The sequence below is a fragment of the Phaenicophaeus curvirostris genome, chromosome 5, assembly GCF_032191515.1.
Source record: "Phaenicophaeus curvirostris isolate KB17595 chromosome 5, BPBGC_Pcur_1.0, whole genome shotgun sequence".
Taxonomy (NCBI): Eukaryota; Metazoa; Chordata; class Aves; order Cuculiformes; family Cuculidae; genus Phaenicophaeus; species Phaenicophaeus curvirostris.
In genome coordinates, this window is record NC_091396.1 from 9,882,203 (window position 1) to 9,901,829 (window position 19,627).

Below are 19,627 nucleotides of genomic sequence, written 5' to 3' on the forward strand. Positions count from 1 at the left end.
AGGGTGGAAGAGGACACAAGTCAGTAGAGGATTTTTGTTACTTCATCTCCATTTGCACTTTATAGTAATTTATTTTTGTGGTGTAAAGCATTTTGACTTGTTTTTTTTTTAAATACTGATATAAATTTAATGGTAGAGAGGATAACTGCCTGGTTTTGGTTTTTTGATTAACAGTTTATAGAAATCAGAAAGAGATAGCAAGCTCTAACACTCAGCACAAAATGTTCCAAATCTGAGAAAACAAAAGCATTCCTCTGTTAACAACTAAGTAATTACCAGTCCTGCTTTTTAGGAACACCCAAAACTTGTCTTCAGTGTTGTCAATGTTTGGAATATGCAAAGAATGCAAGACTGAGCCTGGAGTTGGTAAATTCTCTCTTTTACTATCTTTACTTCCATGTTTGTAGATATTCTGAAGTTCAGCCAAATTATACTTTGTGACTTTCACTCAAATCCAGGTTAACTCGAAGAGCCTTGTTCACGATTTACGTTAGTTTCCCCGAAGGAATAAATTGGTCCAATAACATTAGAATCAACACACCAAAACCTAAATAGAACATTAAGACTTGATGTCATTGCATTTGTGGATTCAAAAGAATTAGTCACATAGTGTTCTCTCCCCTCTCTGAGACTTCAGATTCTTCGGCTGTGGGTTTATTTTAGTTTTTAGGACTTTTGTCCAAGATGTAGTTAATTTGCTGGCCCATTCCTGAAAATGTAAGGCTTCCCATTACAGATAACATGGGGTTTAGAAGCTATAATTTTGCAAATGCTACGTTTTAATCTGCATGCCTTTTCCCTGCCAATTCTTTCCTTAATGCCTATGTGGTCTGACTTGATTCCAGAAGAAAAATCAGGATTGTATTATTTTCTGAGATTATGTTTCTGTTTTTCCCCCCACGGTTGGCCAGGATACTATTGCATTCTCTTCTGTTATGTGCGAGTGCAATAATATTATCCACCACCCTAAAATATTGTGTCGTTTGAAATCCTATTGTATAAGTAGTGAACTCTTTCAGCATCACCCCTATGAACTTTTAAAGAGAATCAAACTTTCATGAATACGGAAAACCCGTCATCTTTTTAGCATATATCTAAGATGGGTTTATATTTATCAGAATTCCTAGAATCTGGATAATTCTTATTTCTATAAAATGTCTTTAAATAACTTTCTTTCATCTTCTCAGATCAACTGGCATTTGAGCTTTTCCAACTCATTTAGTTTTTACTGTATTCTGTCAACATTGGGAGTCTTTCTTAATAAAGTGTTTGTCTAATTCTTCTTCAGAGCAACTCCTTTGGAGGACCTTATTCTTTTATGGTCAGGTTTTCCCAGTAGATATGTATTGCATAAGGCTTCTTGCTTTGATGGTTAGTGATGCAAGAAATTGTGATATAGCCTTAAGGTTCAACACCTCTTCTTCTTCGAGGGCTATGTTCTAAAATACAACCAGAACTTTTAAATTGTTTCATTGTAGCCATCTCTATTCCTTGAGAAAATTCATAACTTGCTAGGGTGCAGGAGTGTGGTTGGCTGCATAAATGCCACAAATATCTGCATTTCTGTGTTCATTTCTTACTACTGGAAAAGGGCACAGATGTGCTTCAACCTAATGACTCTCTAGGATTCAAACAAGTATTTCAGGTTCTGGTTTTGCAGTAGCCAGAAATTTGACTTGTGATGACCACTCACAGTTGCTCACAACTCCTTCCTTAAGAATTAGTTGTTGGATTTGGTTTTGGTGTTTCGTGTGATTCCGTTTGTTGTTGAGGTTAAAAGCAGGATTGACTTACCTAGAGACAAGGATTTACTTAGAATGCAAATGCATCAAAGATGAATCTACAATGATGACTGCTAGATGAATGATATTTAATGATATGAAAGCAGCTAAGTTCTTGTTAACTGAAAGTAGCAACTCTCTACTTTGAGAACATGGGTTCGTTTTAGTTGGGGTTCTAAAGAAAGAGTCGTTGATGATGTGTGGGTCAGATGAGCTAAACTAGATTTGGAAAAATCAACATATGCGAAATGTTCATTGATCATTGTTGAATAGCTTTTATTTGGTCAGTTGTAAAACATTTGCACTTGCCTGTAATTACTTAATCTTTCGTGACCTGAATTGAACATATTTTTAAGGCTTTTATTCAATGGTGTGAATTATGATACTATAGCAGCGGTATGCATCTGAAAAGAGAATCTGAAGCTAGTGTAACTTGTACAGTAATTGGCAATTTTTCTGCTTTTCTAGGCAAGTTGTCCTTTGCAAGAACTTTAAAATGACCTCCTAAGAGCTCTCTCAATGGGAATTACCCTGCTTTTATGTAATATACAGTAATATTTTATTGTGTATAAGATGATATAAAATAACCTATTCTTCACTCAAAACTTCCACCAAAACTGGGTTTTGATTGAGAATGACTTACTGTGAGATATGGATAAGAGGTGAATTGATATGGTCCTGAATAACTGAGATGACCTTTAAGAGAGATAAGTAAACAGCTTTATTTCTTTATTTTACTGTTGCAGGAAGAAGACAGAATACAGTTGATGGCAAAGACAGAATTGTAGATTAGGAATTTCTTGATGCTTAAGTGCTATGAATTGTAGAGTTTCACAACACTCCTCTGGGCCAATACCCCTTCATTCTGTTATGGAAAACCAGAAATGTTTGTTTGCTTAACTAAAAGCAGTTGAGAGTGCGGGGAGTGTCATTGAGTGAGACAACATGGATACCCGCTTACTAAAGCAGATATTGTCAAACTATAGATATTGCCACTTTTTTTCAGAATGTAAACTAGTATTTTTTTTTTTGGTAGAAATACTTGTTTAAAGTTATACTTCTGGGCAGAAGATTTTTTTTTTTAATTGTTATCTGGTAAAAGTGTGTGTGTTATTATTAGAACCAAAACTCTGGAAAAGCTCCTTCAGAGCTGAGTCTTATTATAAACAAAGAAATACAGCTTCTTTCTCAAAATAGTGAGGTTCGTATTTCATTGCCTGAATCTTGACCCAATATAGAGTGAAATTTGTTTTCATCGAATGGTATTGGACCACTGAGTAATTTCGAAGAGAGATTTTGCAATATTACAGCATTTCCTGTTTCCAAGTAACACTTGACAGCTTCTGATGAATTTTCTTTGAGATCTGAAGGCTTAAAGTAAAATCCATGAAGTACATGTGTAGTAAGCTATTTTGTCACGGACCACTTTGGGTAAAATACTTAAGACAACACTGGCTCCAAGTCAGCCTCTCTGTTTTTTTGTAGACTTATACCACTTAAACCTTTCTGTCAAACATCAGCCAATCAAAAAAAGAAAAATGTGTGCAGGTTGGACTAAATAATGATTTTCTGAATTATACATGATTCACTTATTACCTTTTTTGTGCTGGAGTTTATTTTGGTGCCTGAGGAATAATACTGTTTAAACAAAGGTTAGTTTAAAAAGCAAACAAAACACAGACGTACGAAACCCCTTTCTCCTCTAGCATGTTACACCTGCCCTAACCAGTTACCATATTATTAATAAAAATGAAATTATATATATATTATTATTTTCAGTTTATTAACATTTACAGGAAGCTCCAGTAATCAGGATCTACAAAAAAGGTTAACTGCAGCCATGCTCAGAAAGGACTAACTTCTGTTCACCTAGAACTGCATTATTCTTCTGTCTTTATTTTGTGGACTTTTTGTCTTCATTTAAATGAGTGATCTGCATGTTGTAAATTAATTTACCAAAGTAGTGCTGAACGAAGCAGAGAGTATTATAAATAATCCTGCTGAAGGCAAATGTGAACTAACAAAATGTCTTTGAGAGACATTGGCTATGTATGTCCTTATCTTTTCACATTCTTCTTTTTATATTTCTTTAGATCATTGATGAAGAAGAAACACAGTTCATGAGTAATTGTCCTGTTGCTGTTACTGAGAGCACACCTAGAAGGAGAACACGGATTCAGGTGTTTTGGACGGCTCCTCCTACTGGTACAGGCTGTGTAATTCTTAAGTAAGTATTTTAAAACATATTCAACTAACCATTAAAGTAAAATTCAGTCAGAATAATTCTAATGTTTATTAGATTAAGAACTACTGGAGTTCTTTAGTGCTTTTCTCTCTTTTGACATGCCTGACCAAGGATAGTTCTACTTGCACAGTTTAATATTAACAACTTTAAAAGCACACGTGTTCCAGTGTTACTCCAAGGCTTCAGTAACCATTGACTTGATAACGCTTATTAAACTTGTCTGGTTCTCAGCCATTTATTTCCTCTAAAAATTGAAAAAAAAATCTGAATTGTTAAGATCAAAATTGCATTTATCTGGTTGAGATTTGGGTATTAGAGTCTAGATTTTCTAAATAAACCTTTATGACTAAAACCAGTGAATGCTTTAATTTTAGAACTGGTGATCTTTTACTGATGTTTTCCTATTATTTCTACAGTCTGTTCCTAAAGTTTGTGTATTCATGCTTTTTAAGCAACAGTCAAAGATAACATTGGGTAGGTGCACTTCGCTTTAGGGTCACTCATTTGTCTGTAAAAAACCTACTGTGGAGAGTAGCAGAGGAAACCAGTAGAGAAACAATGTGCTGTCTGCTAAGATTTTGCTTGTCGTATTTAATAGAACAGATTGGTCAAATATGCAAGGACAACAGGGATTTCTTTGCTTGCTTTGAATCTATGTTTGGGGTAAGCCTTTACAATTGCTAAGATGAGCCTTGCAGTAGACCAAAGAATTTCAGAGTTTTATCAGTAGTGGGGATGCCTTTAGAGACGTAAAACACCTCTAGGCTTCTTAGGAGATGTTAGCGCAAAAGTTGTGCTGAAGGAAGTTCATACCAGTTCAGGAAAATGTGTTGTTAAAATTGCAGCAGATGTCTGAACAGGCTGCAAAATTGCAACCAGCAAAACTGGCCTATGGTTGCTCTCCTCTTGCCTTGTGCTTCACTTCCTTCTTCTTTTGCTGATTAGCACAAGAGATAAACAACCTCCTTTTCCACATCTGTGAGAATGATCTAGCCTCGACTCTGACACTGGCTGTGGAACAGTCTTTGGCAGTGCGCTTCTACCTGCTACCTGTATTGGCAAAACAGTTTTGTTTAAGATCATTTGTAATGTGCACTAAAGTCTTTCTCAAGCTTGGGACAGACAAGTGTACATCAGACTGCAGCAAAACTGTGAAACCTGCTGCTTGCTGGATGGCCAGACATATTGTGTGTTAAAATTTATACGAGGAATTTTTCTTGAGTGAATTCCTTCAGCACTCAAGGAGATTCTTTCAGTATTGCTGAGCTGTTTATCAGTAAGGCTATTTGCTTTTCCCCTCAGGATTACCTCCCTCTTAGTTGCATAACAAATATTGCTTGAGACACTTACTGCTTCAGTAGTCTAATAATAAGGTGATGATATTTTATACATACCTTTAAAGAGACAGGATTTAAACTTTAATCTAATAATGATCTGCAACAACACAAAGTGATGGATTTTTTCATAAGTTCTAAGTAGAATTGCCATTACCAAAACAAATGAGCCAAGACTTACACTTTTCTTACTGCAACTTAAACATCTATGGCTGAAGCTGTTTCAGGTGCCTGCCTGGGGCTTGTCAGCAAAGGAATGTAGGAAAGCACCACCAGCTGCAGGAACCTTGATAAATGTTTCTTCTCTCTCCTTTCTGCTGGGTCAGGTCATTCTGGATTTTTAACGCTTATTTTCACACTGTGAAGTACTCACATTATTGCAGAAAAAACAAGAGAGGCACCAAAAAGTAACAGTCAGAACTGCAGTTCTGATGTTATACACAGAAAACTATGAATATGCCTTAGAGAATGTACAGATTAAATCAGCAGCATACAGGCTTCTCAGACTGCTGGATGTACATCAGTAGTGCCAACAAAACAATGTAGTGCTGATACAGAGTTATATTACTTGACTGGCACCAGTTCCCATAATCTGTTTGAACAGCTAAAACAGAGTCTTAGAAATAGAAGTTCCTGGGGAAAGGAAAAAAAAATTGGTGTTTTGACCACCTTTTTACAGTGTGTGAACCTGCCTTAGGTGCATATGTGCTGGTGAAAGTGCAAGGAAGTTGTTAAGTACTTTCCAGTAGAAGTGGTGTGAAAAATACAAGCTTGTTCCCAATGCTTGTGTTATTGATCTGAGAGGGAAACTAACTCTGATGGAAGTTCAAAGACAAAACAAAACGGCCACCATTATTAGGAATTGCTGACACTAGAAATTAACATCATAATGTGACATTTGTTTGCTCTGCAGTGCGGTCCTCGATGGCACCATACACAGCAATCACTGGTGTGGTTTTGGCATTAACAACATTTACATTTTTTCTTTTGTATGTAAAGCTTTGACCACATCTGAACTAAGTTTGCAGTCAGCATTCTTTATAAATGTTCTTTATGGTCAGCTCCCAAAGAATAGCATAGAAATGTTGAATACAGTTTTAAAAAATTATTCTGTAATTTCTGAGAGCTTTAATGATACGGTAAAAACAAAAGTCTAAAAGCAGTTATTAATTTAAGTAGTTAAGTTCAAACTCATCATGGAAAAATTCTGAAACTTTGAACTTTAGAGGAAATAGAAGCCTGCTGTATTTTTCTTTTTTTTCTGTGTGTGATGCGGTGCAAATATTTTTTTTTTTTTATCAATGCATATCTGTTTAAATCCTTTGAGACTATCTGGTAATTTTCTTTAGAATTTCCATAACAGAATGGCAGCATTTTGGAGCCTGTTCTGAATCATAAGCTTATGTTTCTTCCTTTTCACTATGCCCTTGTCTACTGACTTCAATATAAATAAAAGTTCAATGTAGTCGTAAGTTAAACATAACTGATCCATAGAGACTTATAATTTTAGTGTCAAATATTGGGTTTTTTTAGATTTATGATGCTACAGTTAAGTATAGAGGCTTTCAGGAAGTTTTTCCTAGTCTAGTACTGAGGTCTGGGATCATTTTGTTTTCCGTGTTTTGTAAAGTCGGATACCTTTAATAGAGACACTTGATTTCCCACATTTTTGTAGTAGTCTTCCAAGTGCTTCCTAGGCAATAGTGCATGCGATCAGTTTGGTTATGACAAGCATAAAATGACACAGGCAAAATGGTAATCTGTAGTTCTAGGGTTCGGCAAGGGATGTTAAATCTTTTGACATAAAGCACCTATGTGTATAAGGCCAGCTTTCTGGCAAAATACAAAGTTTAGGAGAGTTAATGTGTATTTGAATTAAATTTATCGCTACTTTGCTTTCTGAAGCATCTCTTTCTGCATGAAAACTTAGAATTGAGGGGAAAAAATAAATAAAAAGAGGGAGATGAACTAACATATGATGTTGCGCTGTCATTGCTTAGTTGAGAACAATTCATGTATTCTTTTCGTTCTCACTAAGTGCTGACAGTGAAATAGCCTAAAGGTTTGAATCCATCTGGACTCTTTATTGAAACTGCCAGCATACTGGTACTTCCGAGATGCAAACACTACCTGAGGCTTTGTTTGTCCAAGCTTTTTAGCATATGCTTGAATGTCACTAAACATAAGACAGAAGGCTTCACTTACATTTTGCACACTGCTTGGGAGAGCCTCGAAGTTTAAGTCCTCTTTCCATTTGTCTGATTTACACTAGGAACATTGTGCAGCAAAGTCCAGTTATAGGAAGGTGCACAAATTCCTGCATACTAGCTCTTAAAAGGACTTCTGCAGATGGATGAAATGGAAAAACTGTATATAACTTTGGGAATGACCACAGACACTAGAAGATTATTTTAAGCACCTTAATTTTTAGAATGACCTAATAGAAATTGAATGTATTTTCAGCTGTCAGATAGCATAGGCAGCCTCATCACAGCACAAGGTACTTGAATAGGAAGTTTTGCTGTGTGGAACGAAGTTGTTATAACAAGGTAAATCAACAGAATGCACTTGGATCTTACTTACTAATGAGGATTCACTTGGCTGCCTCAGCATCTGTGCTAGCTTCAGACGCTACCCAAATATAAGTGTGAGTAGGAAAATTCTTCCAGCAATATCTTTCTTGCTTCTATGGTTAAAGATATCTATTTGGACCACTCTGAGCTGTCATACTGATGTGCAGTCTGCTTGCTTTCATGTTCGCAATGGAACATCTAATCTTCCTGTCCTTGTTTACTTCCCCTTGTTCCTTGTGATTGATTGGATGCTAAGGTGCCATGTGGCAATATGGGAGGACCAGATAATTTCCTTCATCTTTTGACAAAAGTTTATGTTCTGAAACTTGTTTGCTAGATTTCTAGGCTCTTCAGAATGCATTTGCTTTCTAGCATATAGATAATTGAGCAGTGGCCGAATCTGGTGATAATTATATAATCAAGTGGAAGTGGACTAATTTTCAGGGGTCTGAGTCAATCTTTTAATATTTTCTACAAGAGACTGAAAACTGTTTTGATTAGTTTTTTTAACTCTTTTCTGCATTTGGTTTAGCAGGTTCTGCTTTTCAGCAAAAGTGGAACAGCACACATTCATTCCATTTTTATATCTGAAAGCTAATATTCAGAGCCATCCTTACTTATGTAAAGAAATCAACCAGGTAATGAAGATGTCTAGTTTAACAAGGAAGGTCTTAAGTATGGATTTTGCCAAGTGATTTAAACCATTGTCAAAAAATATAGACAATAAATGTTTTTTAAGAGTTTCTTAGTAGTGATGGAGTAACACTTCTTTTAGGCTGTTTTTTCAGCCCCAGGTTTCTAGAAATGATTCTTAGAAAAATAAATAGTTAGAGGTTGGAAAAGACCTCTAAGATCACTAAGTCAACCGGTCAGTTGTGTTCCTCAAGAGAAAGTGATACAAGTCAATGTGGTACTGAACAAACAGGTGAAGATATGACTCATGTAATTGATACTAAACATAGAACAAAACAGTTTTCTGCAAGTACTTTTAGAATTCTGTAATATAAAACAAGAGTAAAGAAAATTTTGATATTTGTCTTAGCTTGTCACATTAAAATTTCATGGTAGGGAGAATCCTGTTAATACCCAGATAGATTAAATCTGTCAGTTTGTGTAGATCTCATGAAGAGTCAAGTATTGCTAGATGGTAATTATCTTTTCCTCCTTTAGCATTTGGTGATTTTCACTGAGCCTGGGATTAATTGTTAATGTAGTAAATTATGGGCACATGCAGATAAGTTATTTTCAATTTATCATTTAGAAAAGAAACCGCAGTTCTCTAATTGGCTCATGGAATAAATGAGTTCTCAGGCAAAGGATATGTCTTGCGTAGTAAATGTAACAAAACTTCTTGATGACAAGTTAGTTATTTCTGATATACATATGCTCTAAACAACCAACAAATTAAAATACAGTATCTGTAATCCGTATTTATTAGCTTTGCTACTTGCAGGAATCCCCTGCATTTGTCACTATGTCTCGGCTGTTTGTTTCTGGAAATGTTTTTGAACCCATCTCCAGGGAAGTATTTTGTAAGTTTTGAAGAGAAGTGTGGAAATTATTGTTTTCCTACACATGTAATTATCTTCATGATTTTAGTTACATTGTTTGTATGTAGTCAAAAAAGAATAGAAAAATTTTAAATTGCAGTCCTCCATATAAAAATTAATCTATTTAGTATATTAAGTATATATTGGCAAAAATCTTCTAAGTAGTTGTGCTATTGTAGAAAGATATACCTACAAGGACAACTTTAATTCTAGTCCATGATGCCTTGGATAGTTTCTACCCTCCACATGTTTATAAAGTCTAAATTAAATTAGTCGTAAATAAGGCATTTCTTATTCGTCATTTGCTCATTTTGCTAATTTAATCTGTTCAGGTATTTTGAGACTGTATTTCTATGACTGTATATAAGTAAACCTTCAGTTAAATTTAAGAAGCTGTATGAAATTTTCTGTGTTAGCAAAGTTTTTCTAGCATGCGGAGTTCAATATTTGCTGAACTGTCTGCATGCCCATACAAAGTACTCCTCTCCATAGCACATTTTACAGTTGAAATTTCAAGCACAGCTATATTTCAGTATGAAATGCAAATGGCTGAATTAACAAAGTGTCAGATTCTGCCATTCTTGCTTATATTTAAATTCTCATGTGGATTTAAATATGTTAACTGGAGATTCTCTAAGAGTGACCTATTACATAAGTAAGGGTGTCACAATGCGACCATGATATTTATCTTGATTCTTTTTTCATTGAAAGTGCCACAAAATAAATTCTGATTTGTTTCCTGAAAGGACAAACTATGTGTATTAATGAATTCTTTAGAAATTACGGAAGGAAAAAAAAAACCACCCAGAAATGGAATTGCTCTTCATGTGAACTGACTATTAAATTGATTCTTGTTGTCTTTCTACTTATCTGGTTTGACAATTTTTTGAAGGGATTTGGTGAAAGGATTGAAATATAAACTCCAACCAATAACTGGGTGGGTCATTCCTTTCTTTTCCTTGCAGTAATTAGATATTTACTTTTTCTATATTTTCTGCTTCATTAGATACGCTTTAAGTATCTTTGCTATCTGAACAGCAGCAGTCTGAATGCTTTTTTCACTGCTTTCCTGAAAAAATGGATTCCTTGCTAAGACAGTTCACTGCTTCAACAGAATGTAGTTTTAAAGTCTTGCAATACCCCAGAAAGCACACTTGATTTCTTTAGTAGTGGTTGGATTTTCGTTTGCTGCAGAAAGGATAGGCTTGCAGACGTAGGGTTCTGCGTCTAGAGAAGGAATCAGCTCTGTTCACTAGGAGGATAATGAGCTTGATGCTTGCTCATTGTGCAGACGGTATGTGTAGCCTGGCAATACCCTTAATACCCTTACTGGTGCTTTCTGCATACGCTCAGTCATACTACCTTCTCGGTGACAGCTCCAGCCACCACAGGCACAGGCAGGGGAGAACTTCTTTGCGACATCATCTCTGTGTGTAGGTGGAAGAGATTGCTTGGAAAAGATTCTGTGATTTAGTCACACGTCCCATTTGCTCTCCTTTTCTTTATATGCACGTGCACTTGCTCTCTGTTTTAAGGTCAAAGGCAGTTTAAGTAAGGCTAGTTTGGTGCACACCATGGTGCTTTTTAGTTCTTTCTGCATTTGGGACTTGGGTGGGTGAGTGTTTAAGGGCTTTGGTTATTTATGGTGTGAATGAGTAAGGACCAAGAGTGTGATTGCTCACCAAGTCTGAAGATTCACAGTCCAGCCTGTTGTGCCTAAAACCAGAACTTGTGATACACCCTAAAAAGCAGGTGTTGTACTGATCCCTTAACAGCTGCTCCTGCTGTGCTGCAGAGGTGGATGTGTATTGGATATACAGGACTGTAATTACCACCCAACTTTAAACATATGACTCCAAATACGGAGTATCGTTTCCCTGTCCAGGCAATGGATCCTTCAAAGCATCTCCATATCCCAAATTCCTGTGAGAACCTGCTGAACCATATTTGTAAGTTCTTTACTGGAAGAAGTCACATATGGGAATAAACGACTGAATATTCAATAAATGTAATCGAAAGAGCAAGGAAAACAAAATAAGAATGCCCAGCAAAGCTCAGAAGAACATGCAGGGAGACACATACATTTTACATACTTGCACAAATATTTTATAATTTTTCATACAGTAAAATAACAAGAAACATTCATACATAGACCAAAAACCTTACATACACCTACAAACAATATTTCTATTAAGCTACAAGCTAATGCCTACAGACTATTATCCTAATTGTAAGAACCTACCTACATTTAAAACAACAATAAAAGCCTAAGGAACTATCCTAACTCTACCCACCCAGTTAACTCTGCTACCACCAAACAACAATCCTATCCCATCTCCCGCTCACCCAGCTGTATTTATCTCCACGTTCCCACCCCAGAGCTCCCTGCCACAGCCCTGCGCTTGCTGGGGGGAGCTGGAATGGCAGATGTCTGATTTTCCCTGACCCTTTTGGCCATTACAGGCTGGGGCTGTGGCAGGTAGCTCCCTAAAACTTGATGTGGCTGCTGAGGCCCCATCCCAGTGATATTCTTCTGGCCACTGCTGTGTCCGGCACTGGAGCTCTTTGGGCGGGTGTCATCAAGGCAGAGGTGCTGGAGGCAAAGTGACAGGGCATCGATGTCACCACAGCAAATTTTGTTTGGAGTGTGTCCCAACTGCCTCTTTGATGTTATGTGAGGCACTGCACAGCGGCTAAAGGTGTTTATTCCACGCGTGCTGTTGTTTCCGTGTGCCAGACCCGCAGAGATGTTCCTTTCTGAGATGCTGAGTCTGGCAAACATTTTCTCCAGCTCCTGCACCCCTGGAAAAGCAGGCAGCAGCACCGGGTGAGTCTTAGTGCCCAGGATCTCCCTAGGGGGCTCTTGTTGGCCCTGGGGTGTCCCAGGGTCTACCCAGATCAGGGGAACTTTGGAGCCCCAGGGGTCCTGCAGGGCAGCACCTGGATGAGAGCCAGAGCTGCAGCGGAGCCTGGTGGTGGTGGCTGGTGGGGGCAGGTTGGTGTTTCTCCACTGGATAAGGCTAAGCCAGGGGATGGAAAGGCAGCCGCATGGAGGCATGGGCAGGCCTGCAGAGGGGAGTGGGAGCTGTGCTACACTGGGGAGCATCTCCAGAGTCCCCTGCCGAGCTGGCTCTCACGGCCATCTCCCCCGACTCTGCACCAGCTTGGGGCTGGGGCACTCCCCACAGGATGAACTGGTGTGTCTGTGGGATGGGGTTGCCGATGGTGAAGGAGACTCGCTTGCAGGAGGTCAGAGTTGAGTAGTGGCCTCTAGCTTTGGGGAATTGTCAATTGTGTTTCCTGGGTGCGCAGCACTCCGGAGAGGGCAGGGAGAGTTGCAGAGGATTGCTGAAGGCTTGTTCCCAGAATGCCAGGTGGACAGTGTGTGCTGAGGATGCTGAAGGTGCCCGGGTGTCAGGGATGGGGAAGGTGATGGGGTGCCAGAGCAGATGGGGGTGCCATACCTGCTGGGATCGATTGTGCTGCCAGCGCCACTGGAAGAGCCCAGGCTGCAAGAAGGGGCTGTGCCTGCTGGTGCACACTGGACCGGTTGATGGAGCCTGAAAGAGAGACAGGAGCCATTGCAGGGGGTCATCTCTGCTCTTGCCCTCAAGAGCATCTTCAGGCTCCAGGGATCAGTCCCTACCTCGGATGTAGGAGGCTTTGGGGTTGAGGGAGGGCCGCAGGAACCAGGACATGTTGCAGCTGCTTCTGCTCAGAGTGCTGGTCTGCTAGGACTGTTGGTTGCTAACGACTCTTGGGGCTCCCTGTGTTCAGCCCCGCCTCCAACTGACACCCCAGGTCCTCATGGGTAGGGAAATGGTTAAGGGTGGGTATAAATAGGTTGGATGGTTGTATCCAGCGGGTGGTGGTGAACAATTCAATGTCTAGATGCAGATGAGTGACAGGTGGCATCCCTTGAAGGTCTGCATTGGGACCAGTACCATACAATATTTTCAGCAATGACAGTGGGGTTGAGTGCGCCCTCAGATACCTCACCGTCAAGGTGAAGGTAACTAGCACAGTTAACTTGCCTAGGGGACAAGTACAATATCTGCTGAGAAATGATGTCCCTCCTGAACTTGTGCTGTCCTGCCAACTCTCTTTTTATCCTTCACTGAGCTCCTCAGAAGTTTCTTATTTTGCACGCGCAGTTGTTCTTGTTAACTTTGCTTTTTGAGAGTGTGCTTCCATTCTGATCTCAACACGACCATCAGCCACCAGCTTCTAGGAATGGTGTTCTGGCGTTTCCTACAATTCCTGAGACATGATCTCTGCTCTACGGTATCTGTAATCCGTATTTATTAGCTTTGCTACTTGCAGGAATCCCCTGTATTTGTCATTATGTCTCTGCTGTTTGTTTCTGGAAATGTTTTTGAACCCATCTCCAGGGAAGCATTTTGTAAGTTTTGAAGAGAAGTGTGGAAATTATTGTTTTCCTACACATGTAATTATCTTCATGATTTTAATTACATTGTTTGTATGTAGTCAAAAAAAGAATAGAAAAATTTTAAATTGCAGTCCTCCATATAAAAATTAATCTATTTAGTATATTAAGTATGTATTGGCAAAAATCTTCTAAGTAGTTGTGCTATTGTAGCAAAGATTATACCTACAAGGACAACTTTAATTCTAGTCCATGATGCCTTGGATAGTTTCTACCCTCCACATGGATTCTGAGGGTCCTCTTGCTCTCGAGCCTTCAAAGCTCTCAGGGTGAATGAACTCCAGCAACAGGTTTTGGAGTATGTACTTTTTGATGTCTTGAAACACTACAGTGAAATGTGTTGTCAGAAAGACCAAAAGAAGAACCAAATTCAGAGGAACCAAATGCCTCAAAGCCCCATGAGTTCATAAATACATATGCATACAGAAATTGTCTCGTTATGCAGCCAGATCTTTTCTCTGTTCTCTAAACCCATGATGAGATCCAGCCTGTTTGTCCTTTGACCAGAAACAGAGCACCAAGACATCTGGGTAACAAGCCCCACAAAATACAGGAGCAGCTCTGTGGTGTCTAAATTACTATATGACCAACTCAATTACACTGCATTAAGAAAGGTATTTATAAGAAATGCCAAACTGAAGTGGTCAGAAGAAATGAATATCAGAATTAGTCTCTCTTACTTGACACGTTGATGTTATGATTCTGGATCAGAGAAAGAAGTTGCACAGGTTTACTTCTGGCAGAACAAAGTTTCAGTGGTCAGTGAGCTACAGAGTGGTTCTGCATCAGTCAGACTCCTTTAAAGGGAAGGAAGGTACAGTGCTGCCTCTGAAATTATTTCCAGTCATATAAAATGAATGTTTGATAGATGACCAGAGTAGAATTTAAAAAACAATCAAGAAAAAAGAACGATGTACCATTAGAGTTCACAAATTTGTGTTACTTTTTAGGCTTGTCCCAAATTCCTATCAGTATCTACGAGGTGGCTGAGGGAGGAGCAGTGGGGCAAGTTATTCAGGTTACTAGACTAAGGTGATTACGCGGTATAAATAGATTCTTTGCTCTTCTCTGATGCCGTTACCACTAAAACATTTTCTTTTCTTAGCTAGGCCGTATTTACCCCAGTATGTGCAATTTTCCTTGGTTTGCCAGGATACTTACCTGAGTAATATATAGCTCAAGTCTTTTTCTATATGCTTAGACTGTAGTGTTTGCTGTTTTTCGTAAGAGCATAACATTTATTTGTTTTAAACTCCTGATACAACAGACTTACTTCATCCTGCTATCAAATACTTGTGTCATTGACATTTTCTTTTCTGTCTTTGTGCAAGTAATCAATCTTATCTAGAACAAGGACTGTGTTTAATATTATTTAATTACTGATTTTTCAGAATTCCTCAGATTTATGAGGTATTTATATTTTAAGCAAGTGCAACATGATACTATCTGCATTCAGTAACTTGTTCTCTATTCCATCATTTAAGTTATTAATGAAAATATTGATGTATGCATTGCCACACTGAATTTAAAACTCTTCGGTGAGTTCTAGGTTGGTTTTAAACGTATGAAAAAGCGAATTCATTTGTTCCAAATGTATGAACGTTACTGTCTAAAAAATTCTGCCATCTAGTTCTGTTGTTTTAAATAGGTAAACGTTTTAAATAAAAGTCTGGAAAAATCTGCTGATTTGGTATATCTAGATATCTACAAATCTAAAAAGATGTATGAAAAATTATTGTTTTTATTTAATAGTATTTTTTATGGAATCATAGAATCATAGTATTGTTTAGGTTGGAAAAGAACTTTAAGACCATTGAGACCAACCATAAACCTAACACTGCCAGGTCCACCACTCAACCATGTCCTTAAGCACCAAATCTACAGTCTTAAATAGCTCCAGGGATGGTGACCGCCACATCCCTGGGCAGCCTGTTCCACTGCTTAGCAACCATTTGAGTGAAGAAATCTTTACTAATACCCAATCTAAACCTCCCCTGGCACAAATTGAGGCCATTTCCTCTCATCCTGTCACTAGTTACTTGGGAAAAGAGACCAACACCCTTGCTGCAACCTCCTGTCAGGCAGTTGTAGAGAGTGATAAGGTCTCCCCTCAGCCTCCTTTTTCTCCAGACTGAACGACCCCAGTTCCCTCAGGTGCTCCTCATAAGGTTTGTGCTCTAGACCTTTCACCAGCTTTGTTGTCCTTCTCTGGATGCCATCCAGCACCTCAATGGCTTTCTTGCAGTCAGGATGCCAAAACTGAACACAGTATAAGAGATGTGGTGTCACCAGCTCTGAGTACAGTGGGACAATCATTCTAGTCCTGCTGGCCACTCTGTTTCTTATACCAGCCAGGATGGGTTTGGCCTTCTTGGCCACCCGGGCACGCTGCTGGCTAATATTCAGGTGACTATCAACCAGCACCCCCAGGTCCTTTTCCACTAGGCAGCTTTCTAGCCACTCTGCTTCGTAAACTTCTTCAGCACTGAGGTCAGACTGACGGGCTTATAATTCTATGGATCCTCCTTCCAGTCTATTTTGTAGACGGGCGTCACATTTTCTAACGCCCAGTCAACTGGGACCTCCCCAGTTAGCCAAGACTCCTAATAAATGATTGAAAGTGGCTTGGCAAGCACTTCTGCCAGCTCCCTTAGTACCTTTTGGTGGATTCCATCCGACTCCGTAGACTTGTGTGTGTCTAAGCGGAGTAGCAGGTTGCTGGCCATTTCCCCTTATTATGGGGCTCCCTTCTGCTCCCCGTCCCTGTCTCTCAGCTCAGGGGCAGGGTACCCAGAGAACAACTGGTCAAAACTGAGGCAAAGAACACGTTAAGTACCTCAGCCTCTTCCTCTACTTTGTCACATCCAGTAAAAGCTGGAGATTCTCTTTAGCTCTCTTTTTGTTGCTAATGTATTTATAGAAATATTTTTTATTGTCCTCTACGACAGTAGCCAGGTGAAGTTCTATTTGGGCTTTGGCCCTCCTTATTTTCTTCCTGTGTGACCTCAGGACAAGTTTGTAGTCCTTCTGAGTTGCCTGCCTCTTCTTCCAAACATTTTAAACTCTGCTTTTTTTCCTGAGTTCCAGCCAAAGCTCTCTGTTCAGCCAAGCCAATCTTTTCAGCACATGGGGATGTCCTGCTCTTGCACCTTTAAAATTTCCTCCTTGAAGAATGTCCACCTGTCCTTGCACTCCTTTGCTCTCTTGGACTGACTCCCAAGGGGCTCAAGCCTGTCTACGAGGCTTCTAAACAGGCCAAAGTCTGTCCTCCAGAAGTCTGAGGTAGCAGTTCTGCTGAGCCCCATTCTTACTTCTCCAAGAATTGAAAACTATCACTTCATGATCACTATGCCCAGGACAAAGTTTATGTTCCAGTAAGATAAGTGCTTAAAGAATTATTATATTTTATTTACATATCCTGGAGAGGAATTCTAAAGGATTTAAGACATGTAAGGAGGGAAAGTCTCTGAAGTATCTTGCACTGAATTCTAATTTCTGACTTTTGCTCCCAGTAAGTGAGGAAATAAACCAGTAAACTCTGATTTCTTTCTGGCTTAGTCTCTAGCAGAGACTTTATTTTCATAAATTTCAAGTAGTGGGATTAAAAAAAAAGGACTTCATAATTTTCTTGTTATTTGCTGTTTGTAAATGAAAATCATTGTTAATTTAGGAGTCTGACAGCTGTAGAACATTTGCCATTTGGCAGCAGCTGTCAGTAGTACTCCAGTTTATTTTACAAACAGATGTTTAATTTGACTTCAATGCCATTGTCAATTTTTGAGGAGGAACAAAGAGAGGAAAAGAATAGAAATAATCATGATAGTAATAATTTGATTTCCTTTCAAAACATAAAGCAGAGTCACTATTGATGATGTCAGAAGTGTTTTCTTTTTATTACTGGATGTTTTAAATGAGTTCTTTTTTATAACTGCATGAACTGACATGAAGCTTTCTCAGTGCATGGTAGCTCATTTAAAGGAAGTGATTTGTCTTGTGTCAGGAATTGAAGGCATTATTTTAATGTAGTGTGCTACATATTTTATAAAATATGTATTTTATTTATGAACCAAAATGTCATTCTATTTCTATGGTTTACAGATAAAGAGATTTTTGTCTTTCTATTAGAAATGGGGTACCAGTGGGCCCCCTGTCATACAAACATAATGTTATTTACTGTAGTGTAATAGTATTCTCATTTCCCATCAGCACAAGTGAAGGGCAAGTAGGATCCAGTAATGATCAAATAAGATAATGAAAAAGCTAAGTAACATAATGTGGTTATGTTTTACTTTTAGTAGTCAATTATCTTATTCAGTATGTGCCCAGTCACTAGGAAACTTTGATAAAATGTGTTAATAGTGGTTATTCAAAACGTCTACAGACCCAGACAAGAGAGATAAAATTGGCAGTGTATGGTCTCAGTCCTGCACCACTTTGGCAGTTCTTAGATTTTATAAAGTCTAAATTAAATTAGTCGTAAATAAGGCATTTCTTATTCGTCATTTGCTCATTTTGCTAATTTAATCTGTTCAGGTATTTTGAGACTGTATTTCTATGACTGTATATAAGTAAACCTTCAGTTAAATTTAAGAAGCTGTATGAAATTTTCTGTGTTAGCAAAGTTTTTCTAGCATGCGGAGTTCAATATTTGCTGAACTGTCTGCATGCCCATACAAAGTACTCCTCTCCATAGCACATTTTACAGTTGAAATTTCAAGCACAGCTATATTTCAGTATGAAATGCAAATGGCTGAATTAACAAAGTGTCAGATTCTGCCATTCTTGCTTATATTTAAATTCTCATGTGGATTTAAATATGTTAACTGGAGATTCTCTAAGAGTGACCTATTACATAAGTAAGGGTGTCACAATGCGACCATGATATTTATCTTGATTCTTTTTTCATTGAAAGTGCCACAAAATAAATTCTGATTTGTTTCCTGAAAGGACAAACTATGTGTATTAATGAATTCTTTAGAAATTACGGAAGGAAAAAAAAAACCACCCAGAAATGGAATTGCTCTTCATGTGAACTGACTATTAAATTGATTCTTGTTGTCTTTCTACTTATCTGGTTTGACAATTTTTTGAAGGGATTTGGTGAAAGGATTGAAATATAAACTCCACCCAATAACTGGGTGGGTCATTCCTTTCTTTTCCTTGCAGTAATTAGATATTTACTTTTTCTATATTTTCTGCTTCATTAGATACGCTTTAAGTATCTTTGCTATCTGAACAGCAGCAGTCTGAATGCTTTTTTCACTGCTTTCCTGAAAAAATGGATTCCTTGCTAAGACAGTTCACTGCTTCAACAGAATGTAGTTTTAAAGTCTTGCAATACCCCAGAAAGCACACTTGATTTCTTTAGTAGTGGTTGGATTTTCGTTTGCTGCAGAAAGGATAGGCTTGCAGACGTAGGGTTCTGCGTCTAGAGAAGGAATCAGCTCTGTTCACTAGGAGGATAATGAGCTTGATGCTTGCTCATTGTGCAGACGGTATGTGTAGCCTGGCAATACCCTTAATACCCGTACTGGTGCTTTCTGCATACGCTCAGTCATACTACCTTCTCGGTGACAGCTCCAGCCACCACAGGCACAGGCAGGGGAGAACTTCTTTGCAACATCATCTCTGTGTGTAGGTGGAAGAGATTGCTTGGAAAAGATTCTGTGATTTAGTCACACGTCCCATTTGCTCTCC

The 19,627-nt window shown here is 38.5% G+C and overlaps 1 protein-coding gene across 1 annotated transcript in view; it reads left to right on the top strand.

Annotated features, from left to right (window-relative positions):
• SPON1 (spondin 1) overlaps positions 1-19,627 on the top strand; it is a 224,826-nt gene that overhangs the window by 36,371 nt on the left and 168,828 nt on the right. Inside the window, exon 3 of the mRNA XM_069857516.1 lies at positions 3,875-4,008. Within this exon, the coding sequence (XP_069713617.1) occupies positions 3,875-4,008 (134 nt within the window). The remainder of the gene's footprint in view (positions 1-3,874; positions 4,009-19,627) is intronic.